The sequence below is a fragment of the Meleagris gallopavo genome, unplaced genomic scaffold (assembly GCF_905368555.1).
Source record: "Meleagris gallopavo unplaced genomic scaffold, MGAL_WU_HG_1.1 scaffold_3, whole genome shotgun sequence".
NCBI lineage: Eukaryota > Metazoa > Chordata > Aves > Galliformes > Phasianidae > Meleagris > Meleagris gallopavo.
Genome location: NW_028147017.1, coordinates 161914 through 186992, shown reverse-complemented (window position 1 = coordinate 186992; position 25079 = coordinate 161914). Strand labels below are relative to the sequence as shown.

The 25079-nt window shown below is 63.1% G+C and overlaps 1 protein-coding gene and 1 long non-coding RNA gene across 2 annotated transcripts; one reads left to right on the top strand and one right to left on the bottom strand.

The window, feature by feature from the left end:
- Positions 1–8379: 8379 nt before the first annotated feature.
- Positions 8380–10983, top strand: LOC146542024 (uncharacterized). Its single transcript, XR_014880762.1, has 3 exons — positions 8380–8715; positions 10530–10597; positions 10727–10983. It is a non-coding gene; the product is annotated as an uncharacterized LOC146542024 (long non-coding RNA).
- Positions 10984–14344: 3361 nt separating this feature from the next.
- ELOB (elongin B) lies at positions 14345–22876 on the bottom strand. The gene is made up of 4 exons (XM_085215074.1): positions 22772–22876; positions 21052–21186; positions 19554–19662; positions 14345–14567 (listed from the first exon to the last, which is right to left on the bottom strand). Exons 1-4 carry the CDS (start codon positions 22772–22774, stop codon positions 14455–14457), a joined length of 360 nt encoding a protein of 119 aa, XP_085071200.1. The 5' UTR covers positions 22775–22876; the 3' UTR covers positions 14345–14454.
- Positions 22877–25079: the final 2203 nt, after the last annotated feature.

The following is a 25079-nucleotide window of genomic DNA, read 5'->3' as shown; positions in this document are numbered from 1 at the left end:
ACCCCTCCTCAAAGCCAGGGGGCTGCGGGGGCACCCAAAGGCGAGGGGACGGTGCCGGCCGTCCCCAAGAGCAGCGCCGACGGCAAACCGGTGCCACCGGACGTCCCCAAAGCCGGTGCCGAGGCCAAGCCGGTGACTGCGGCGTCGCCGACTGTCCCCAGAGCCACCGCCGAGGCCGCGGCGGCGTCACAGAGCGTCCCCAAAGCCGGCGCCGAAGCCAAGCCGGTCCCAACAGCACCGTTGGCTGCACCCGGCGCCGCCGCCGAGCTCAAGCAGGCGACAGCCACCTCACCGACTGTCACCAAAGAGGCCAAACCGGCGACAGCAGCGGCGCCCACCGTCACCAGAACCGGCGCCGAAGCCAAAACGCCAGCGGCGACGTCGGCAACGGCTCCCAGCACGACTGATGCGAAACCGGCAACGACGACAGCGGCATCGCCGATGGTCACCAAAACCACCGCCGAGGCCAAACCGGTGACGGCGACATCACCGACGGTCACCAAAATCGCCAGTGAAGCCAAACCGGTGACGACAGTGGCACAGAGCGTCCCCAAAGACGTGAAACCGCTGGCAGCGCCGTCGCCCGCGGCGACAACCGAAACGAAACCGGCGCTGCCGCAGCAGCAGCAGCAGCAGCTCCCCAAAGCCGCGGTGCCGAGCGTCGCCACGAGCGGCACCGAAATGAAGCCGGCAACAGAACCACCACAGAGCGGCGGCACCAAGGCCCCCGCCGGCACCACGCCGGCGCCGCACGGCAGCCCCAGAGCCGGCGGTGTGACGGTGACACCGCAGAGCGTCCCCAAGGCCACCGCCAACACCGCGCCGGCGGCGACGCCGCCACCGCCGCCACAGCCCATCCCTAAAGGCGCAGCCGGCACCGTGCCGCCGACGCCACCACCGCAACAGCCCGTCCCAAGGGCGGCCTCCAACGCCACGCCGGTGACGGCACCGCCGCAGCAGCCCGTCCCAAGGGCCGCCACGCCGGTGACACCGCAACAGCCCGTCCCCAAAGCCGCCACCAACAGCGCGCCGGTGGCAACGCCGCAACAAACCGTCCCCAAGGCCGCGGCCGGCACCGCACCGGTGGCGACGCCGCAGCAGGCCGTCCCCAAAGCCACCGCCGAGGCCAAACCGGTGACGCTGCAGCCCATCCCTAAGGCCAACGCCGCGCCGCTGACGCCGCAGCAGCCCGTCCCCAAGCCCGGCACGGACGCGGCAACGCCACCAGCCGCCCCCAAAGCGCCGTCTGACACCAGAGCCGCGACCCCCGGCGTCCCCAACGCCACCGGCGAACCGCAGAAAGCGCCGGTCACCCCACAGAGCGTCGCCAGTGCCGTCACCGACACCAAACCGCAGCCCAGAGCGGCAGCAGCTGGCAACGACGCCGCGCCGGCCTCACTGTCGCCGTCCCCCAACCCCAAACCGACGCCACCCCGCCCTCCCCAAACCCGTCCCGCTGATGGCGGTGACGCCGCAGATGGTGACGGCGCAGGTGGTGATGGCGCAGATGGTGACGGCGCAGATGGTGACTCACCTACCGAGCGCCAAACCTTCCCCGATCGTCCCCAAGTCGTCACCGAAAATGATGACGCCGCCGCCGCCGCCGCCCGGCCTGCCGAGGGCGCTGGCGGCCGCCAAGCTGCTGGGGTTGCCGTCTTCCCCGGTGGCTTCGGCGATGCATGGCAAAATGACGCCGCGACCGCTGCCCGCATCGCCCGTCCCCATGGCCGCATCGCCCGCATCGCTGGGGCCCGACGCCGCCAGGGTGGCCTTGGCAACCAACATGGCGGCAACCAACATGGCAGCGGCCAGCGCGGCATCCAACATGGCAGCCAGCGCGGCATCCAACATGGCGGCCAGCGCGGCATCCAACATGGCAGCCAACATGGCATCCAACATGGCGGCCAGCGCGGCATCCAACATGGCGACACCGGGAGCCAAAACGGAGGCAGCCACGGCTGGGGGTGCCCAGCTGTCACCCGTCAGCGGGGTCACACAGCTGGCAGCTGGCGGGGGTGGCACGCAGGCGTCACCCGTGGGTGCTGGTGGCACGCAGGCGTCACCCGTGGGCGCCACGGGTGGCACGCAGGCGTCGGCTGCGTCTGCCGGTAGCGCCGCCCAGGTGTCACCCGTGGGTGCTGGCGGTGCCACCCAGCCGCCACCTGTATCCAGCGGTACCGTCACCGTGATGGCAGCTGCCTCTGCCGGCAGTGCCACCCAGGCGTCACCCACGGGTGCTGCTAAACTCACCCAGGCGTCACCCATGGGTGCTGGCAACATCACCCAGGCGTCACCCATCCCTGCTGCCGGCGCCGCCCAGACGTCACCGGTTGCCGCCGCCACCACCACGCTGACGTCACCCGTTGCCACCACCGCCAACGCCACCCCGCTGTCACCCGCGCCTACCGCCAACGCCACCCCGCTGTCACCCAGAGCCGCCGCACCCCAGCCGTCACCACCGGCCGCGACAGAGACCCCCAAAGCCGTCACCGCGAGCGTCCCGCCGCCGACCGCCGCCGTCACCGCGCCGCCGACCGCCGCTTCACTCACCCAGCCGTCGCCCGCCGTCGCCCAAACGTCCCCCGCAGCGGATGGCGGCCGCTCGTCACCCCGCCCCGCCGTCACCAAAGCCGTGCTCGTCACCGCCGCCGAAGCGCCGCCTGCAGCCGACGTCCCCAAAGCGGACGTCGCCCAATCGGCCGCCTGCGCCGCGGCTGAAGCCGGAGCCACCGCCGACGGCGCCGTCCCCGCCGAGGTGCCGCCCGCCAAGGCCAAGCGCAGCTCCTCGTCCTCCTCGTCGTCCTCCTCATCCTCTTCTTCCTCTTCGTCGTCCTCCTCTTCTTCCTCGTCCGACTCGGATTCCAGCTCCAGTTCCTCGGAGTCCAACCCCGCCTCCCCAGCCCCCAACCTGGGGGAAGGGCAGCAGCAACAGTGAGTCACGTGGGGGCATCTGGGGTCACGTGGGGAGGGCTGGGGGGTCACGGGGGGGTCACATGGGGGCATCTGGGGTCACGTGGGGAGGGCTGGGGTCACGTGGGGAGGGCTGGGGGTCATGGGGGGGTCATGTGGGGGCATCTGGGGTCACGTGGGGAGGGCTCTGGGGTCATGGGAGGGGTCACATGGGGGCTGAGGGGTCACGTGGGGGCATCTGGGGTCACGTGGGGAGGGCTGGGGGGTCATGGGGGGGTCACAGGGGGTCATGTGGGGAGGGCTCTGGGGTCATGGGAGGGGTCATGGGGGGGGTCATGGGAGGTCATGTGGGGAGGGCTCTGGGGTCATGGGAGGGGTCACATGGGGGCTGAGGGGTCACGTGGGGGCATCTGGGGTCACGGGGCATCTGGGGTCATGTGGGGAGGGCTGTGGGGTCACGTGGGGGGGTCACGGGGCATCTGGGGTCATGTGGGGAGGGCTGTGGGGTCATGGGGGGGTCATGGGTCATGAGTAGGGGTCACGTGGGGGCATCTGGGGTCACGGGAGGGCTGTAGGGTCATGGGGTTATGTGGGGTCACGAGTAGGGGTCACGGGGCATCTGGGGTCATGTGGGGAGGGCTGTGGGGTGATGGGGTCACATGGGGGACTGTGGGGGGGTCATGTGGGGGCATCTGGGGTCACGTGGGGAGGGCTGTGAGGCCATGTGGGGGGTCATGTGGGGTCACAAGTAGGGGTCACGTGGGGGCATCTGGGGTCGTGAGGGGGTGTGGGGTCACATGAAGTCACGGATGGGTGGGGTCACAGCGGGGTATGGGGTCATGTAGGGGGTGAAGGGTTTTCTGGGGGGTGGGGTCACATGGGGTCACAAGGTCACAGGGGTTGGAGTCATGGGGGGTGTGTGGGGTCACGTGGGCCCCTCCCCTTTCCCTATAGCCCCTCCTTTTCCCCTATAGCCACCCCACAGCCCCTCCCCTTCCCCATAGCCACCCTATAGCTCCCCTTCACATCCCCTCCCCTTCCCCATAGCCACCCTATAGCCACTTCTCAGATCCCTTTCCCTTCCCCATATCCACCCCATAGCCACCCCTCAGATCCCCTCCCCTTCTCCATAGCCACCCCGCAGCCCCTCCCCTTCCCCATAGCCACCCCATAGCCACTCCTCAGATCCCCTCCCCTTCTCCATAGCCACCCCTCAGATCCCCTCCCATTCCCCATAGCCACCCCATAGCCCCCCCTCACATCCCCTCCCCTTCTCCATAGCCACCCCATAGCCACCCCTCAGATCCCCTCCCCTTCCCCATAGCCACCCCATAGCCCCCCCTCACATCCCCTCCCCCATAGCCCCCCCGCAGCCCCTCCCCAGTCCCACATCCGCCCCGTGTCTCCGCGCCCTGACCCCGCTGTCCCCCCCCAGACCCCCCGATGCGGCGCAGTCGGTGCCGCCGGTGACGGAAGGAGCGGTGCAGGAGGCGGCAGCGGCGGGAGCAGAACGGGAAGGCCGCCCCACCCGGCGCAAGAAACGCACGCGTAGCTCTTCCTCCTCCTCCTCCTCCTCCTCCTCTTCCTCTTCCTCCTCCTCCTCTTCCTCTTCCTCCTCTTCTTCCTCCTCCTCCTCCTCCAGCTCCTCCTCCTCCTCGTCCTCCTCTTCCTCCTCCTCTTCCTCCTCTTCCTCCACCCCGGCGGCTGCCCCCGCTTCCGCCCCAGATGCCGCCACCTCCTCCTCCCCCACCCCCGCCCCATCTACAGTCCCCGCCCCTTCCCCCTCCCCCGCCCCGCCCACCTCCGCCTCCGCCCCGCCCACTTCCGCCTCAGACCCCGCCCCCTCCACCCCCGCCCCCGCCACGACTTCCTCCTCCGACTCCGCCCCCACCACCTCGGCCACGCCCACCACCACCACCCCGCCCACCACCACTGCCGCCACGAGCTCCGCCCCTCGCGCCCCCGGCTCTCTCCTCTCATTGGCTCCTGCTCGCCCCTCCCTGGCCACGCCCCGCGCTCCCGGCTCCCTATTGGCCCTCACCCCGACCCGCCCCCCTCGCGGCCCCACCCGTGCCCCCGGCTCCCTATTGGCCCTCACCCCCACCCGAGGGGGCGTGGCCTCTCTCGGCTCCTCCCCCCGCGGCCCCTTCCCGCTGCTGAGGGGCGGGGCCACCTTCTCGCGAAGCCCCGCCTCCCCTTTCTTGGCCACGCCCCGCGGGGGCGGAGCCTGCTTCCCGCGTAGCCCCGCCTCTCCCTTTTTAGCCACTCCCTGCCGCGCCGGGGCGGGGCTTGCTTCGGGGGGGCGGGGCGAATGGGTCTCGGGGGCGGAGCCTGCGCTCACCGCCTCCAGGCCGGGGGCGGGGCTTCGTGCTCCCCCCGCTTAAGCTCCGCCTCCTGCCTGCACCGCCTGCAGCAGGGGGGCGGGGCCTGCGGCCGCTTAAGCTCCGCCTCCTGCCTGCACCGCCTGGGCTGCGGGGGCGGGGCTCGCCTCACCTCCCCCTGCTGCCACCGCATGGTGGGCGGAGCCTCGTCGGCCACGCCCCCTCGCTCCCCCTCCCCTTTCGCCGCCACCCCCGCCGGCGTCACCTCGTCCCGCCTTTACCAGTACGCCCAGTACGGCCACCAGTACTCCTCCTCCTCCCAGTACAGCGCCTACCAGTACGCCCAGTACTCCCAGTACGCCTCCCAGTACTCCTCCTCCTCCTCCTCCTCTTCCTCCTCCTCCTCCTCCTCCCAATACGCCCAATACGGCGCCAACCACTACAGCGCCATGGCGGCTGCGGCCGCTCAGTACGCGGCGGCCGTTCAGCAGCAGCAGCAACAACAGCAACAACAACAACAACAGCAGCAGCAGTCGGCCGCCGACGCCTCCCAGTACAGCGCCTCCCAGTACGGCGCCGACGCCTCCCAGTACGGCGCCGCCGCGGCCGCCGGCGACGCAGGGGCTCAATACGCGGCGTGGAGCGCCGACGGCAGCGCCGCCGCGTGGGCGCAAGCGGCAGCCACCGCTACCAACGCCGGCACCGGCGCCGGCACCGCCTGGGGAGCCTGGGTGACACCGGCTCCGTAGAACCGACGTCTTTTCTCTCTTTCCAAATCGGGCTTTTTGCCGTTTGGTTTCGCTTCCTCCCCCCCCCTCCCCCCATCCTCCACCCCAACCAAAACGCCGTCGCCCCCTCGTCGTCGTCGTCGTCGTCGTCCCCCCCTCCCCCACCCCGTCCCCCAGCCCGTAAGTTTCTGACCCTCCCCCACGGTCACGGCGCGGCCCCAACGCCGACGGTGCGGCCCCACGGCGCCCGCCCCACAGGTGAGCCGCGATTGGGGGAAGGGCGGTTTTGTGAGGTGCCACGTGGGGCTGCGGGCTGTGGAGAGGAGCTGCGTGCTGGGGGGCGGGGGTTGGGGGCTGGGGGGTGGGGGGTATGGCGGGGGTCGGGGGGTGAGAGAGTGGGGCTGTGGGGTCTGTGGGGTGACTGAGAGTTTCTATGGGGGTCTGTGGGGTCGTGGGGTGAGAGAGTGATCCTGTGGGGTCTGTGGGGTCTGTGGGGTGAGTGAGAGCTTCTGTGGGGTCTGTGGGGTCTGTGGGGTGACTGAGAGTTTCTGTGGGGTCTGTGGGGTCGGGGGTGAGAGAGTGATCCTGTGGGGTCTGTGGGGTCTGTGGGGTGAGTGAGAGCTTCTATGGGGTCTGTGGGGTGAGTGAGCTTCTGTGGGGTGTTTCTATGGGGTCTGTGGGGTGAGAGAGTGATCCTGTGGGGTCTGTGGGGTGAGTGAGAGCTTCTATGGGGTCTGTGGGGTGAGTGAGCTTCTGTGGGGTGTTTCTGTGGGGTCTGTGGGGTGAGAGAGTGATCCTGTGGGGTCTGTGGGGTGGGCGAGTGTTCCTGTGCGGTCTGTGGGGCCCATGGGGGTCTGTGGGGTGAGCGAGTGTTGCTATGGGGTCTGTGGGGTGGAGGTTTGAGGTGCCAGGTGGGGCTGCGGGCTGTGGAGAGGAGCTGCGTGCTGGGGGGGGGGGGTTGGGGGGCTGGGGGGGTGCGGTCGGGGTCGGGCGGTGAGAGAGTGATCCTGTGGGGTCTGTGGGGTGAGAGAGTGATCCTGTGGGGTCTGTGGGGTGACTGAGAGCTTCTGTGGGTCTGTGGGGTCTGTGGGGTGAGAGAGTGAGTCTGTGGGGTCTGTGGGGTGAGTGAGAGCTTCTGTGGGGTCTATGGGGTGAGTGAGTGTTGCTATGGGGTCTGTGGGGTCTGTGGGGTGAGAGTTTCTATGGGGTCTGTGGGGTGAGTGAGAGCTTCTGTGGGGTCTGTGGGGTGAGAGAGTGATCCTGTGGGGTCTGTGGGGTCAGGGGGTGAGAGTTTCTATGGGGTCTGTGGGGTGAGAGTGTTCTATGGGGTCTGTGGGGTGGGTGAGTGTTCCTGTGGGGTCGTTGGGGTGAGTGGTGCTAGGGGGGGTTTGGGGGGTGTGGGGTGAGCGAGTGATCCTGTGGGGTCTGTGGGGTCTGTGAGGTGAGTGAGAGATTCTATGGGGTCTGTGGGGTGAGAGTTTCTGTGGGGTCTGTGGGTGGGCGAGTGTTCCTGTGGGGTCTGTGGGGTGAGTGAGAGCTTCTATGGGGTCTGTGGGGTGAGAGTTTTTGTGGGGTCTGTGGGGTGAGTGAGAGCTTCTGTGGGGTCTGTGGGGTGAGAGAGAGTTTCTGTGGGGTGAGAGTTTCTATGGGGTCTGTGGGGTGAGTGAGAGCTTCTGTGGGGTCTGTGGGGTGAGAGAGAGTTTCTGTGGGGTGAGAGTTTCTATGGGGTCTGTGGGGTGAGTGAGAGCTTCCATGGGGTCTGTGGGGTGTTCCTGTGGAGTCTGTGGGGTGAGTGAGAGTTTCTGTGGGGTCTGTGGGGTGGGCGAGTGTTTCTGTGGGGTCGTGGGGTGAGTGAGAGTTTCTATGGGGTCTGTGGGGTGAGAGAGTGATCCTGTGGGGTCTGTGGGATGAGAGTTTCTATGGGGTCTTTTGGGTCTGTGGGGTGGGCGAGTGTTCCTGTGGGGTCTGTGGGGTGAGTGAGAGTTTCTATGGGGGTCTGTGGGGTCGTGGGGTGAGAGAGTGTTGCTATGGGGTCTGTGGGGTGAGAGAGTGTTGCTATGGGGTCTTTTGGGTCTGTGGGGTGGGCGAGTGTTCCTGTGGGGTCTGTGGGGTGAGTGAGAGTTTCTATGGGGTCTGTGGGGTGAGTGTTGCTGTGGGGTCTGTGGGGCCCATGGGGGTCTGTGGGGTGAGAGAGTGTTTCTATGGGGTCTGTGGGGTGTTCCTGTGGGGTCTGTGGGGTGAGCGAGTGTTTCTATGGGATCTGTGGGGTTCTGTGGGGTGAGTGTTTCTATGGGGCCTGTGGGGTGAGTGTTGCTGTGGGGTCTGTGGGGCCCATGGGGGTCTGTGGGGTGGGCGAGTGTTTCTATGGGGCCTGTGGGGTGAGCGAGTGTTGCTGTGGGGTCTGTGGGGCCCATGGGTGGGGGCTGTGGGGTGTTGCTATGGATGTGTGGGGTGAGCGAGCGTTCCTATGGGGCCTACGGGGTTGGATCTGTGGGGCCCACAAGATTGGATCTATGGGGCTGGATCTACGGGACCCACGGGGTTGGATCTGTGGGGCCCACTGGGTGCCCATCTATGGGGTGCGTGAGGATCGGATCTATGGGGTCCGTGGAGCGGAATGTGTGGGGTGATGGTTCCCTTTTCTCTTGGTCGGATCTGTGGGGCCCGTAGGCTCGGATCTGTGGGGCCAGCAGGTGTCCATCTGTGGGATCTGTCAGGTTGGGATCTGTGGGGCCCGCTGGGGTGGGAGCTGTGAGGTGAGTGGTTGTTGCCATGGATCTGTGGGGCAGGAGCTGTGGGGCGGGAGCTGTGGGTGAGTGGTTGTTGCCATGGAGCTGTGGGGCGGGAGCTGTGGGGCGGGAGCTGTGGGGTGAGTGGTTGTTGCCATGGAGCTGTGGGGCGGGAGCTGTGGGGCGGGAGCTGTGGGGCTCATTGAGATCTGTGGGGCTCATTAAGGTCTGTGGGGTCGGAGCTGTGGGGCCCATTGATATCTATGGGGTGGGATCTGTGGGGCTCATTGATATCTATGGGGTGGGATCTGTGGGGCTCATTGAGATCTGTGGGGTGTGATCTATGGGGTGGGATCTGTGGGGCCCATTGATATCTATGGGGTGGGATCTGTGGGGTCGGAGCTGTGGGGCCCATTGATATCTATGGGGTGGGATCTGTGGGGGTCAAAGTGTGGGGCCCATTGATATCTATGGGGTGGGATCTGTGGGGTCCATTGATAGCTATGGGGTGGGATCTGTGGGGCCCATTGATATCTATGGGGTGGGATCTGTGGGGCCTATTGTTATCTATGTGGGGGGATCTGTGGGGCCCATTGATATCTATGGGGTGGGATCTGTGGGGCGCTCCCTGTTCCCCGTTAAGCTGTGCTTCAATCTGTGGGGTGCATGCGGTGCTCACTTGGGGGGCAGAGCTGTGGGATGTGTGGGGCAGAGCTATGGGCTCTGTGGGGTCCGTGGGGCAGCGTTGCAGACCCCGGGATGTGTGGGGCGGATCTGTGGGGCAAAGGTGGCTGGTAGCTGTGGGGCCGGTTGTGGGGCTTGCACTGCTTTGTTGTGGGGTGCAGCTGTGGGGCAGAGCGGTGCTTCTGGGGTTGGGGCTGCTGGGGGGCGGTGGTTACTTATGGGGCTGCCTGCCCCACACTTGTGGGGTGAGATGTGGGGGCCCAGCGCAGGGCCTCCCTGCTATGGGGTGAAGGGGTGGGGCTGGGGGGAGGTTGTGGGGGGTGGTTGTGGGGTTGGTAAGGGGTCTGTGGGGTGGCTATGGGGCTGGCAGGGGATCTGTGGGGTGGTTATGGGGCTCGCACGGGGATCTGTGGGGCTGGCGGTGGGTTATGGGGCTCGCAGGAGATCTATGGGGCCCATACGGGATCTGTGGGGCTGGCGGTGGGTTATGGGGCTCGCAGGAGATCTATGGGGCCCATACGGGATCTGTGGGGCTGGCGGTGGGTTATGGGGCTCGCAGGAGATCTATGGGGCCCATACGGGATCTGTGGGGCTGGCGGTGGGTTATGGGGCCTGTAGATCTATGGGGCCGATATGGGATCTGTGGGGCTGGCGGTGGGTTATGGGGCCTGTAGGAGATCTATGGGGCCCATATGGGATCTGTGGGGCTGGCGGTGGGTTATGGGGCCTGTAGATCTATGGGGCCCATATGGGATCTGTGGGGCTGGCGGTGGGTTATGGGGCCTGTAGATCTATGGGACCCATACGGGATCTGTGGGGCTGGCGGTGGGTTATGGGGCCTGTACGAGATCTATGGGGCCCATATGGGATCTGTGGGGCTGGCGGTGGGTTATGGGGCCTGTAGGAGATCTATGGGGCCCATATGGGATCTGTGGGGCTGGCGGTGGGTTGTGGGGCTCGCAGGAGATCTATGGGGGGCCGATACGGGATCTGTGGGCTCCGAGAGCAGATGTGTGGGGCTGAAAATCTATAGGGCCGCTCTCGGGTTCCGTGGGGCAGGCGGGGAGGAAGGGAGGGAGGGATGGGAGGGAATCTATGGGGCGACGTGTGGGGCCAGGCAGGGCCGTGTGGGGCGGGCTGACCCCTAATCCCCGCAGCGCCGCCGGGTGCCCCTCGCGCCGAGGAAAACACCGCAGCCTCTCCCCGGCCCCACGGCGGCCGGCCGGTAGGTGTGGGGCGGAGCCGTGGGGCAGCGCCGTGGGGCAGCGCCGGGGGGCGGAGCCGTGGGGCAGGAGGCCCCGCCCCCTTTCCCTTTTTTTCCCTCCTCCTCACCCCTCATCTCTTCTCTTTGCAGCTCCCCCGGAGCCAGGCCCCACCCCACCCCACCCCTAAACCACGCCCACTTCTACCCTAAACCACGCCCCTTTCTTTGCCGACCCGCCCCTTTTCTACCCTAAGCCACGCCCCCTTCTTCCCTAAGCAACGCCCCCTTTCTACCCTAAACCACGCCCCCTATCCCTCCCAAGCCCCGCCCCTTCCCGAAAACCACGCCTCCTTCCTTTGGCCCCTCCCCCTTTTCTGTGCGTTTTACAGATAAAGAGCTGAGGTTGATGTGGTGGGCGTGGTCTGTGGGGGGGCGGGGCTTAAGGGTGGGGGCGGGGCTTAAGGGTGGGGAGGGGAGGGGAGCGGGGCCCCACTTGGGATCTATGGGAAAATTCAGCCCCACAACTGCCCCTATTGCCCCACATCCGCCCCATAACTGCCCCTGTTGCCCCATATCCGCCCCACAACTGCCCCTGTTGCCCCATACCTGCCCCCAATGCCCTCTGTTGGCCCCACAGCTGCCCCCCAACTGCCTTTATTGCCCAACAACTGCCCCTATTCCCCCTATTGCCCTACATTGGCCCCACAACTGCCCCTGTGGCCCCACATCCGCCCCACAACTGCCTCTATTGCCCCACATCCACCTCTATTGCTCCGCATTGGCCCCACAACTGCCTCTATTGCCCCACAACTGCCTCTGTTACCCCACATCCACCCCACATCTGCCCCACATCCACTCGGATCGCCGCCAGGACCCCCCGGATCACAGCGCAGGAGGAGCAGCCCTGGTACCCCCCCCCCCCCCCCCCCCTCCAGTGCCCCACATCGCCCCATGGGACCCCCAGATCCCCCCCTGTGGGACCCACATCTCCCCCCAGGACCCCCCCAAATCCCCTCAGGACCCCCAAGTCTTGAGACCCCCCCTACTCTGGGACCCCCGAATCCTTCTGGGACCCCCCCCCATAAGTTGTAAGGCCACAAATCCTCTTATAGGGCCACGGATTTCCCTACAGGACCCCCAGATCCCCCTATAGGGCCACAAATCCCACATAGGACCCCCAGATCCCCTATAGGCCCAAATCCTCTATAGGGCCCCCAATCCCCCTACAGGACCCCCAAATCCCCCTATAGGGCCACAACCCCCCTTGACCCCCAGGTCCCTATAGGGCCAATCCTACAGGACCCCAAATCCCCTTAGGCCACAAACCCTACAGGACCCCAAATCCCCCTATAGGGCCACAAATCCTATAGCCCCCAGATCCCCCTATAGGGTCACAAATCCCCTATAGGACCCCCCAAGGAACCCTCAGATCCCCCTATAGGGTCACAAATCCCCTACAGGACCCCCAAATCCCCCTATAGGTTCACAAATCCTCTTATAGGGCCACGGATTTCCCTACAGGACCCCCAGATCCCCCTATAGGGCCACAAATCCCACATAGGACCCCCAGATCCCCCTGTAGGGCCACAAATCCTCTTATAGGGCCCCCAGATCCCCCTATACAGTCACAAATCCTGTTATAGGGCCACAGATTTCCCTATGGGACCCTCAAATCCCCCTCAGATCCCCTTACAGGGCCACAAATCCCCTACAGGGCCCCCAAATCCCCCTATAGGGCCACAAACCCCCCCCTCTGGGACCCCCAGATCCCCCTATAGGGCCACAAATCCCCCCCAAATCCCCATATAGGGCCACAAATCTCCTACAGGACCCCCAGATCCCCCTATAGGGCTACAAACCCCCCTCTGGGACCCCCACATCCCCCTATAGGGCCACAAATCTCCCTCAGATCCCCCTATAGGGTTACAAATCCCCCTATAGGGCCACAAATCCCCTACAGGACCCCCAGATCCCCTATAGGGCTACAAACCCCCCCTCTGGGACCCCCACATCCCCCTATAGGGCCACAAATCCCCTCAGATCCCCCTATAGGGTTACAAATTCCCCTATAGGGCCACAAACCCCCTCTGGGACCCCCAAGGAACCCCCAGATCCCCCTATAGGGCCCCTAAATTCCCTACAGGACCCCCAGATCCCCCTGTAGGGCCCCAAATCCTCTTACAGGGCCACGGATTTCCCTACAGGACCCCCAAATCCCCCTATAGGGCCACAAATCCCCCTCAGATCCCCCTGTAGGGTCACAAATTCCCTACAGGACCCCATATCCCCGTATAGGGCCACAAACCCTTCTCTGGGACCCCCAAGGAACCCCCAGATCCCCCTATAGGGCCCCAAATCCTCTTATAGGGCCATGGATTTCCCTACAGGACCCCCAAATCCCCTATAGGGCCACAACCCCCCTCAGATCCCCCTATAGGGCCACAAATCCCCCTCAGATCCCCCTGTAGGGTCACAAATCCCCCTCTGGGACCCCCAAGGAACCCTCAGATCACCCTATAGGGCCCCAAATCCCCCTCAGATCCCCCTATAGGGTTACAAATCCCCTATAGGACCCCCAAGGAACCCCTAGATCCCCCTATAGGGCCCCTAAATTCCCTACAGGACCCCCAGATCCCCCTATAGGGCCACAAATCCCCTACAGGACCCCCAGATCCCCCTATAGGGCCCCAAATCACCTACAGGACCCCCAGATCCCCCTATAGGGCCACAAATCCCCTACAGGACCCCCAGATCCCCCTATAGGGCCACAAATCCCCTACAGGACCCCCAGATCCCCCTATAGGGCCACAAATCCCCTAGAGGACCCCCAGATCCCCCTATAGGGCCCCAAATCACCTACAGGACCCCCAGATCCCCCTATAGGGCCACAAATCCCCCCAAATCCCCCTATAGGGCCACAAATCCCCCTCAGATCCCCCTGTAGGGCCACAAATCCCCTACAAGACCCCCAAATCCCCCTATAGGACCCCCAGATCCCCCTATAGGGCCACAAATCCCCTACAGGACCCTCAAATCCCCCTATAGGGCCACAAATCCCCCTCAGATCCCCCTGTAGGGCCCCAAATCACCTACAGGACCCCCAAATCCCCCTATAGGGCCACAACTCCCCTCTGGGACCCCCAGATCCCCCTATAGGGCCACAAATCCCCTAGAGGACCCCCAGATCCCCCTATAGGGCCCCTAAATTCCCTACAGGACCCCCAGATCCCCCTATAGGGCCCCAAATCCTCTTATAGGGCCCTCAGATCCCCCTATAGAGCCACAAATCCCCTACAGGACCCTCAAATCCCCCTATAGGGCCACAAATCACCTACAGGACCCCCAAATCCCCCTATAGGGCCCCAAATCACCTACAGGACCCCCAAATCCCCCTATAGGGCCACAAATCCCCCTCAGATCCCCCTGTAGGGCCACAAATCCCCTAGAGGACCCCCAGATCCCCCTATAGGGCCACAAATCCCCCTCAAATCCCCTATAGGGCCCCAAATCCCCTACAGGACCCCCAAATCCCCTATAGGGCCCCAAATCACCTACAGGACCCCCAGATCCCCCTATAGGGCCCCAAATCCCCTACAAGACCCCCAAATCCCCCTATAGGGCCACAACCCCCCCTCTGGGACCCCCAGATCCCCCTATAGGGCCACAACCCCCCCTCTGGGACCCCCAGATCCCCCCCCCCCCCGCTTGAGGACGACGCCGGGAGCTGCAGGTAGCAAAGGGGGGGGGGGGAGGAGGGGAACGGGGGGAGATGGGCAGAGCAGAGCTTTATTTCGGGGGGGGCTTTTGGGGTTTTGTGTTTTTTGGGGTGGGGGGGAGGAGGGGAGGGGGTTCAGGTTCCTTTTTAGGGGTGGGGGGGGTCACTGGACGGGGGTCTCGTTGGCCCCCCCGGCGGAGTCCTGGGGCTTCATCACATCCGGGAGTTCGGGGGGGCTGGAAAAGGCGTCGATGCGCAGAGCCTCGAAACACTCGTCTGGGGGGGGGGAAGGAATGGTCCCAAAACGGCCCCAAAATGGCACCAAAATGGCACCAAATGGCCCAAAATGACCCAATATAGCCCCAAATGGTCCCAAAATGGCCACAAACGGCCCCAAAATGGCACCAAATTGCCCCAAAAAGCCCCAAAATGGCCCCAAAATGGCCCCAAAATGGCCCCAAATGGTCCCAAATGACCCAATATAGCCCCAAATGGTCCCAAAATGGCACCAAATGGCACCAAATGACCCCAAAATGGCCCCCAAATGGCCCCAAATGGTCCCAAAATGGCCCCAAAATGGCCCCAAAATGGCCCCAAATGGTCCCAAATGACCCAATATAGCCCCAAATGGTCCCAAAATGGTCCCAAAATGGCCACAAACGGCCCCAAAATGGCACCAAATTGCCCCAAATGGTCCCAAAATGGCCCCAAACGGCCCCAAAATGGCCCCAAATGGTCCCAAAATGGCCCCAAACGGCCCCAAAATGGCCCCAAATGGTCCCAAAATGGCCCCCAAATGGCACCAAATGGCCACAAAATGGCCCCAAAATGGCCACAAACGGCCCCAAAATGGCACCAAATGGCCCCAAATGACCCAATATAGCCCCAAATGGTCCCAAAATGGCACCAAATGGCCACAAACGGCCCCAAAATGGCACCAAATGGCCCAAAATGGCACCAAATGACCCCAAATGACCCCAAATGGCACCAAATGACCCCAAAATGGCACCAAATTGCTCCAAAATGGCACCAAAGTGGCCACAAAATGGCCCCAAAATGAGCCCCAAATGACCCAAAATGGCACCAAATGGCCACAAATGGTCCCAAAATGGCCACAAATGACCCAATATAGCCCCAAAAAGGTCCCAAAATGGCCACAAATGACCCCAAAATGGCACCAAATGGCCCCAAATGACCCAAATAGCCCCAAATGGTCCCAAAATGGCACCAAAATGGCACCAAATGGCCACAAACGGCCCCAAAATGGCACCAAATGACCCCAAAATGGCACCAAATGGCCCCAAAATGGCACCAAACGCCCCAAAATGGCACAAAAATGGCACCAAATGGCCCAAAATGACCCCAAAATGGCCCCAAAATGGTCCCAAAATGGCACCAAACAACCCCAAATGGCACCAAACGACCCCAAATTGCTCCAAATGCCCAAAATGGCCCCAAAATGGCCCCAAATGGTCCCAAATGACCCAAAATGGCACCAAATGACCCCAAAATGGCCTCAAATGGCCCCAAATGGTCCCAAAATGGCCCCAAAATGGCCACAACGGCCCCAAATGGCACCAAATGGCACCAAATGGCCCCAAAAAGGCCCCAAATGGCCAAATGACCCAAAATGAGCCCCAAAATGGCTCCCAAAATGGCCCAAAATGGCCCAAATGGCCCAAAAATGGCCCCAAATGACCCCAAATGGTCCCAAAATGGCCCAAAATGGCCCAAACAAATGGCCCCAAAATGGCCCCAAATGACCCAAATAGCCCCAAATGGCCCAAAATGGCCCAAATGGCCCAAAATGGCCCCAAAATGGACCAAATGCCCCAAAATGGCCCAAAATGGCCCCAAAGGCCCAAAATGGCCCCAAATGGTCCCAACCAAAATGGCCCCAAATGGCCCACAAATGACCCCAAACCAAATGGCCCAAATGGCCCAAAATGGCCCCAAAATGCCCAAAATGGCCACAAATGGCCCCAAAATGGCCAACCAAACCCCAATGGCCCCAAAATGGCCCCAAATGCCCCAAATGATCCAAATGATAGCCCACAAATGGCCCAAAATGGCACCAAATGGCCCAAAGGCCCCAAAATGGCCCCAAAATGCCCAAAATGGCCCAAATGAGCCCAAATGACCCCAAAATGGCCCAAAATGCCCCAAAATGGCACCCAAATGCCCAAAATGGCCCAAATGGCCCAAAATGGCCACCAAAATGGCCCCAATGACCCAAATGGCACCAAATGGCCCAAATGGCCCAAATGCCAAAATGACCAAAACGGCCCCAAAATGGCCCAAAATGGCCCAAATGACCCAAAATGGCCCAAAATGACCCCAAATGACCCAAATAGCCCAAATGGCCCCAAAATGGCCCAAAATGGCCCAAATGGCCCCAAAATGGCCAATACCAATGCCCAAAAATGGCCCAAATGGCCCAAATCAAAATGGCCCAAATGCCCAAAATGGCCCAAAGGCCCAAATGGCCCAAAATGGCACCAAATGGCCCAAAATGGCCCCAAAATGCCCCAAAATGGCCCAAAATGGCCCAATCCAAACCCCAAATGGCCCCAAATGGCCCAAAATGGCTCCAAAATGCCCAAAATGGCCCCAAAATGGCCCCAAATGGCCCAAATGCACCCAAAATGGCACCAAATGGCCCAAATGGCCCCAAATGCCCCAAATGGCCCCAAAATGGCCCCAAAATGCCCAAAGCCCCAAAATGGCACCCAAATGGCCCAAAATGGCCAAATGGCCCCAAAATGGCCCAAATGACCCCAAAATGCCCCAAATGGCCCCAAATGGCCACAACAAATGGCCCAAATGCCCAAATGGCCCCAAATGGCCCAAATGGCCCAAATGCCCCAAAATGGCCCAAAATGGCCACAAATGACCCAAAATGGCCCAAATGACCCAAATGGCCCCAAATGGCCCCAAAATGGCCCAAATCCAAAATGGCCCAAATGGCCCCAAAATGGCCCCAAAATGGCCCAAATGGCCCCAAAATGGCCCCAAATGGCCCCAAATGGCCCAAATGGCCCCAAATGGCCCCAAAATGGCCCCAAATGACCCAAAATGGCCCCAAATGACCCAAATACCCCAAAATGGCCCAAATGCCCAAAATGTCCCAAAATGGCCAAAATGGCCAAATGGCCCCAAGGCCCCAAAATGGCCCAAACCAAATGGCCCAATGACCCAAATGAACCCAAAATGGCCCCACCCAAATGCCCCAAATGACCCCAAAATGGCCCAATGACCCAAATGCCCCAAATGGCCCAAATGGTCCCAAAATGGCCCCAAATGACCCAAAATGGCCCCAAATGACCCAAAATGGCCACAAATGACCCAAAATGGCCACAAATGACTCCAAATGGCCCCAAATGGCACCAAATGACCCCAAAATGGCACCAAATGGCCCCAAATGACCCAAATGACCCCAAATGGCCCCAAAATGGTCCACAAAATGGCCCCAAATGACCCAAAATGGCTCCAAATGACCCCAAAATGGCACCAAATGACCCCAAAATGGCCACAAATGACCCAAAATGGCTCCAAATGACCCCAAAATGGCCCCAAATGCCCCAAAATGGCCCAAATGACCCAAAATGGCCACAAATGGCCCCAAATGGCCACAAATGACCCCAAAATGGCACCAAATGACCCCAAAATGGCACCAAAATGGCCCCAAAATGGCCCCAAATGACCCCACCCCAAATGGCCACAAATGGCCCCAAAATGGCCACAAATGACCCCAAAATGGCCCCAAATGACCCCAAAATGGCACCCAATGACCCCAAAATGGCCCCAAACGGCCCCAAAATGGCCCCAAATGACCCCACCCCAAATGGCCACAAATGGCCCCAAAATGGCCCCAAAATGGCCCCAAATGGCCCCAAAATGGCACCAAATGACCCAAAATGGCCCCAAAATGGCTCCAAATGGTCCCAAATGACCCCAAAATGGCCCCAAATGGCCCCAAAATGAGCCCAGGTTTCCCACAGATCCCACAAGAACGGCCCCAAATGACCCAAAATTGCTCCAAATGGCCCCAAAAGGCCCCAAATGAGCCCAGTTGTAGGGCAGCCCCCAACCCCCCCATAAGTGCCCCCAATCCCCCCATAAGTTGTAGGGCAGCCCCCAAATCCCCCCATAACTGCCCCCAACCCCCCCATAACTGCCCCCAAATCCCCCATAAGTGCCCCCAAACCCCCCTAAGTGCAGCCAACCCCCCCATAAGTGCCCCCAAACCCCCCGTAAGTTGTAGGGCAGCCCCCAAATCCCCCCATAACTGCCCCAAACCCCCCATAAGTGCCCCCAAACCCCCCATAAGTTGTAGCGCAGCCTCCCAAACCCCCCCCCATAAGTTGTAGGGCAGCCCCAAATCTCCCCATAACTGCCCCCAAACCCCCCATAAGTTGTAGGGCAGCCTCCCAACCCCCCCCATAAGTTGTAGGGCAGCCTCCCAACCCCCCCCATAAGTTGTAGGGCAGCCCCCAACCCCCCATAAGTGCCCCCAACCCCCCCATAACTGCCCCCAAGCCCTCCCCTAAGTTGTAGGGCAGCCCCCAACCCCCCCCCATAAGTTGTAGGGCAGCCCCCAAATCCCCCCATAACTGCGCCCCACCCCCCCATAAGTGCCCCCAACCCCCCCCTAAGTTGCTGGGCAGCCTCCCAGCCCCCGCCCATAAGTTGTAGGGCAGCCCCCAGCGCCCCCCCTAAGTTGTAGGGCAGCCTCACAAGCCCCCACTAAGCTGTAGCGCAGCCCCCAATTCCCCCATAAGTGCCACCAAGCCTCCCACAAGTGCTTCCAACCCGCCCCATAAGCGCCCCCAACCCCCCATAAGTTGTACGCCAGCCCACAAGCCCCCATAAGTTGTAGGGCAGCCCCAAAGCCCCCCTAAACGTCCCCCAAATCCCGCATAGCAGCCCCCAATCCCCCCATAACAGCCCCCAAATCCCCCATAACTGCCCCCAATCCACCCATAACTGCGCCCAAGCGCCCCCTAAGTGCCCCCAAGCCCACCATAAGTTGTAGGGCAGCCCCCAAATCCCCCCATAACTGCCCCCAAAGCCCCCCTAAGTGCCCCCAAGCCCACCATAGCAGCCCCCAAATGCCCGCATAAGTGCCCCACAAGCCCCCCTAAGTGCTTCCAACCCCAGCCATAAGTGCCCCCAAACCCCCCATAAGCTGTAGCGCAGCCTCCCAACCCCCCCCATAAGCATTAGGGCAGCCCCACACCCAGCGCACAGCCGCCCACCCACCAGCGGAGCGCAGCCCCAGCCCCACGGTGGCCGGAGCATGGGGCCGCGCAGTCTGGCTGGTGAAGCCGCAGTCGCCCAAAGCCTTCGAGTCGTCCACCAGCTGCTCGTCCTGTGGGGCCCACAGCCAGCATAGCAGCGCCCCATAGCTGCCCCATAGCTGCCCCACAGCGCCCCACAGCCAGCGCATAGCAGCGCCCCACAGCGCCCCCTAGCGCCCCCACAGCCAGCGCATAGCAGCGCCCAACAGCGCCCCCTACCGCCCCCACAGCCAGCGCATAGCAGCGCCCAACAGCGCCCCCTAGCGCCCCACAGCCAACGCATAGCAGCGCCCCACAGCCAGCGCATAGCAGCGCCCCACAGCGCCCCCTAGCGCCCCACAGCCAGCGCATAGCAGCGCCCAACAGCGCCCCCTAGCGCCCCACAGCCAGCGCATAGCAACGCATAGCAGCGCCCGCAGCGCCCCCTAGCGCCCCACAGCCAACTCATAGCAGTGCCCCACAGCCAGCGCATAGCAGCGCTCCACAGCGCCCCCTAGGCCCCCCACAGCCAGCACATAGCAGCGCCCCATAGCTGCCCCATAGCATCCCACAGCGCCCCTCAGCCAGCGCATAGCAGCACCACATAGCGCAAACAGCCAGTGCATAGCAGCGCCCCCTAGTGCCCCACAGCCAACGCATAGCAGCGCCCCGCAGCGCCCCCCATCGCCCCATAGCCCCCGCATAGCAGTGCCGCACCCCATACCGCCCCCCAGCCGCCCCATAGCCATCCCATAACAACACGCAGTGCCCCACTGCCACCCCATAGCGCCCCATAGCCCCCCATAACCATCCCACAGACATCCCATGATACCCCACCGCACCCCATAGGAACCCCACATCCCCCCATAACCCCCCCACATCCCCCCATAACCCCCCATCCCCCCATAACCCCCCATCCCCCCATAACCCCACATCCCCCCACATCAACCCCCATTGCCCCATTATCCCCCATAACCCCCCCACATCCCCCCATACCTCCCCGTCCCCCCTACACCCCCCATCCCCCCATCACCCCCCATAACCCCCATCCCCCATCCCCCCATCCCCCCATCCCCCCATAACCCCCCCAATCCCCCCCATCCCCCCATACCCCCCATCCCCCCATACCCCCCACAACCCCCCCATCCCCACTCCCCCCCACATCCCCCCATCCCCCCATAACCCCCCCATTCCCCATCCCCCCCATCCCCCCATAACCCCCCACATCCCCCCATCCCCCCACATCCCCCCATAACCCCCCCCATCCCCCCATCCCCCCATCGCCCCCCATAACCCCCCATTCCCCCATAACCCCCCCATCCCCCCATCCTCCCCCACCCCCCCCCATCCCCCCATAACTATCCTCCCCCATCCCCCCCATTCCCCCATCCCCCCCCCATCCCCCCCATCCCCCCATCACCCCCCATCGCCCCACATCCCCCCATAACCCCCCACCCCCCCCACCCCCCACATCCCGGCACCTTGTAGAGGCGCTGCTCCTCGGGCGGCCGTTTCAGGATCCCCTCCACGATGCGCTTCAGCTCCAGCACCGTGCTGGACTCCTTGGCGTCCGTAAAGATGGTGGTTTTGTGGCGCCGGATCATCAGGAACACGTCCTGAAATTGGGGTCACCATGGGGTCATGGGTCACCGAGGGGTCACCAAGGGGTCATGGGGTCACTGATGGGGTTATGGGGTCATTGTAGGGTTATGGGGTCACTGGTGGTTTTGTGGCGCCGGATCATCAGGAACACGTCCTGAAATTGGGGTCACACAGGGGTCATGGGGTCATGGGGTCACTGCGGGGTCATGGGGTCACTGGTGGGGTTATGGGGTCACTGGTGGTTTTGTGGCGCCGGATCATCAGGAACACGTCCTGAAATTGGGGTCACACAGGGGTCATGGGGTCACCATGGGGTCACCAAGGGGTCACTGAGGGGTCATGGGGTCACTGATGGGGTTATGGGGTCACTGGTGGGGTTATGGGGTCACTGGTGGTTTTGTGGCGCCGGATCATCAGGAACACGTCCTGAAATTGGGGTCACACAGGGGTCATGGGGTCACTGGTGGGGTCACCAAGGGGTCACTGAGGGGTCATGGGGTCACTGATGGGGTCACTGGTAGGGTTATGGGGTCATTGTGGGGTTATGGAGTCACTGGTGGGGTTATGGGGGCGGATCATCAGGAACACGTCCTGAAATTGGGGTCACACAGGGGTCATCGTGGGGTCATGGGGTCACTGTGGGGTTATGGGGTCACTGTGGGGTTATGGGGTCACTGGTGGGGTTATGGGGGGTCATTGTGGGGTTATGGGGTCACTGATGGGGTTACGGGGGTCATTGTGGAGTTATGGGGTCACTGGTGGGGTTATGGGGTCACTGATGGGGTTATGGGGGGTCACTGTGGGGTTATGGGGTCACTGGTGGGGTTATGGGGTCACTGTGGGGTTATGGGGTCACTGATGGGGTTACGGGGGTCATTGTGGAGTTATGGGGTCACTGGTGGGGTTATGGGGTCACTGATGGGGTTATGGGGTCATTGATGGGGTTATGGGGGGTCACTGTGGGGTTATGGGGTCACTGGTGGGGTCCCTGTAGGGTTATGGGGTCACTGGTGGGGCTATGGGGTCCCTGTGGGGTTATGGGGCCATGGGGCGGGCTCTCATGGGACAGAGGCCGAGCTGCAGGGGGCGTGGCCTCGCCGTGTGGGCGTGGCCTCGGCTTTGTGGGCGTGGCCTCGAGAAGGGGCTACAAAGCGAACACGACGAGGCTGTGGGCGCGGCCTCGGCTTTGTGGGCGTGGCCTCGAGACGGGGCTACAAAGCGAATACTTGGCGGCTGTGGGCGCGGCCTCGGCTTTGTGGGCGTGGCCTCGAGACGGGGCTACAAAGCGAATACTTGGCGGCTGTGGGCGTGGCCTCGGCTTTGTGGGCGTGGCCTCGAGAAGGGGCTACAAAGCGAATACTTGGCGGCCGTGGGCGTGGCCCCGCGCTGTGGGCGTGGCCTGGCGCTGTGGGCCGCGCCTCAGTCGGGGGAGGGTGGGGGGAGGGGGCGCAACGAAGGGCTCCGAAACGGCGCTTTGTGAACCGGGGGCCCCAAACCCCCCCCCGCTCGGCCCCGCCCCCTCAGCCCCGCTCCCCCGGCCCTCGCTTCGCCTCCGTTTCTCCCCTTTCCCCCCCCTCCCTCCCCCCCCCCCTCCGGTACCATCTCCGCTCCGCTCCGCTTTGCGCTGCGCTCCCGGCACCCCCCCGCGGCCGGAAGTGCTCCTCGCCTGAGCTTCCGGCCCCCTCCTGTTGCCCGCCCCCCGTCCTTCCCTCACTTCCGCTTCCGGTTCCCCTCCCCCCTCCCGCCTACATCCGCTTAGGGTTCAGTGAGGGCGCCGCCATTTTATGCGCGGGCACCGTGCGGCCGCCGCCATTTTGGGGGGGGGGAAGGGGGAGGAGGCCTTTAGGGCTCTGTGAGGCCCCTATGGGGCTCCGTGGGGCTCTATGGGGAGCTATGGGGCTCTATGGCGCCCTATGGGGCTCTATGGGGTTCTATGGGGAGCTATGGGGCCCTGTGGGGCTCTATGGGGTTCTGTGGGGAGCTATGGGGAGCTATGGGGCCCTGTGGGGCTCTATGGGGTTCTGTGGGGTTCTATGGGGAGCTATGGGGCCCTGTGGGGCTCTATGGGGTTCTATGGGGAGCTATGGGGCTCTATGGGGTTCTATGGGGAGCTATGGGGCCCTGTGGGGCTCTATGGGGAGCTATGGGGAGCTATGGGGATCTATGGGGCCCTATGGGGCCCTATGGGGCTCTATGGGGTTCTATGGGGAGCTATGGGGCTCTATGGGGTTCTATGGGGAGCTATGCGGCCCTGTGGGGCTCTATGGGGAGCTATGGGGAGCTATGGGAATGGGGCGCTATGGGGCCCTATGGGGCCCTATGGGGCTCTATGGGGTTCTATGGGGAGCTATGGGCCTGTGTGGCTCTATGGGGAGCTATGGGGAGCTATGGGGATCTATGGGGCCCTGTGGGGCCCTATGGGGCTCTATGGGGCTCTATGGGGTTCTATGGGGAGCTATGGGGCCCTGTGGGTCTCTATGGGGCTCTATGGGGAACTGTGGGGCTCTATGGGGATCTATGGGAGCTGTGGGGCTCTATGGGGATCTATGGGGCTCTATGGGGATCTATGGGGAGCTGTGGGGCTCTATGGGGATCTATGGGGAGCTGTGGGGCTCTATGGGGATCTATGGGGAGCTATGGGGCTCTATGGGGAGCTATGGAGATCTATGGGGTTCTGTGGGGAGCTATGGGGCTCTATGGGGTTCTATGGGGATCTATGGGATTCCATGGGGTTCTATGGGGCTCCGTGGGGCTCTATGGGGAGCTATGGGGCTCCGTGGGGAGCTATGGGGTTCTGTGGGGAGCTATGGGGCTCTATGGGGTTCTATGGGGAGCTATGGGGTTCTATGGGGTTCTGTGGGGCCCTATGGGGCCCTGTGGGTCTCTATGGGGTTCTATGGGAGCTATGGGGATCTATGGGGTTCTATGGGGAGCTATGGGGCTCTGTGGGTCTCTATGGGGTCCTATGGGGGCTCTATGGGGCTCTGCGGGTCCCCTATGGGGCTCTTTGATTCTCTGTGGGGTTCTGTGCGTCTCTGTGGGGCACTGTGGGGCTCTTATGGGGCTCTGTGGGTCTCAATGGGGCTCTGTGGGGCACTATGGGGCACTATGGGGTTCTATGGGGCTCTGTGGGGTTTGTATGGGGCACTGTGGGTCCCCTATGGGTCTCTATGGGACTCTATGGGGCTCTATGGGGCGCTATGGGGCACTGTGGGGCTCTATGATTCTCTGTGGGGCTCTATGGGGCGCTATGGGGCACTGTGGGGCTCTATGATTCTCTGTGGGGCTCTGTGGGTTTCTGTGAGGTCTCTATGGGGTTCTATGGGGCTCTGTGGGGCTCCATGGGGTCTTGGGGTCTCTGTGGGGCTCTGTGGGGCTCCATGGGGTCTTGGGGTCTCTGTGGGGCTCTATGGGGCTCTGTGGGGCCCTGTGGGTCCAGGTGGGGCCCTGTGGGTCACTATGGGGTCTGTGCCCCCCTCCACCCCACACTTGGGGGTCTCAATCCCCACTTTTGCACCCCACCCCACACTTGTGGGTCCCACCCCACACTTAAGACCCCCCACCCACCCCACACTTGTGGGTCCCACCCCACACTTAGGACCCCCCCACCCACCCCACACTTGTGGGCCCCCCCCCCAACCCACACTTTTGCCTCCCACCCCACGCTTACGCGTCCCCACCCCACACTTGTGGGTCCCACCCCACACTTAAGACCCCCCACCCCACACTTGTGGGTCCCACCCCACACTTAAGACCCCCCACCCCACACTTGTGGGTCCCACCCCACACTTAGGACCCCCCACCCCACACTTGTGGGCCCCCCCCCCCCCAACCCCACACTTTTGCCTCCCACCCCACACTTGTGGGTCCCACCCCACACTTAGGACCCCTCACCCCACACTTGTGG

What these genes read in the sequence shown, in the direction of transcription:
- ELOB (XM_085215074.1), bottom strand. An exon ending in AGGAGCAGCGCCTCTACAAG is followed by an intron (nt 19,663 to 21,051) that starts GTGCCGGGATGT and finishes TGGGCCCCACAG; the next exon opens with GACGAGCAGCTGGTGGACGA. An exon ending in GCTGGGGCTGCGCTCCGCTG is followed by an intron (nt 14,568 to 19,553) that starts GTGGGTGGGCGG and finishes CCCCCCCCCCAG; the next exon opens with ACGAGTGTTTCGAGGCTCTG.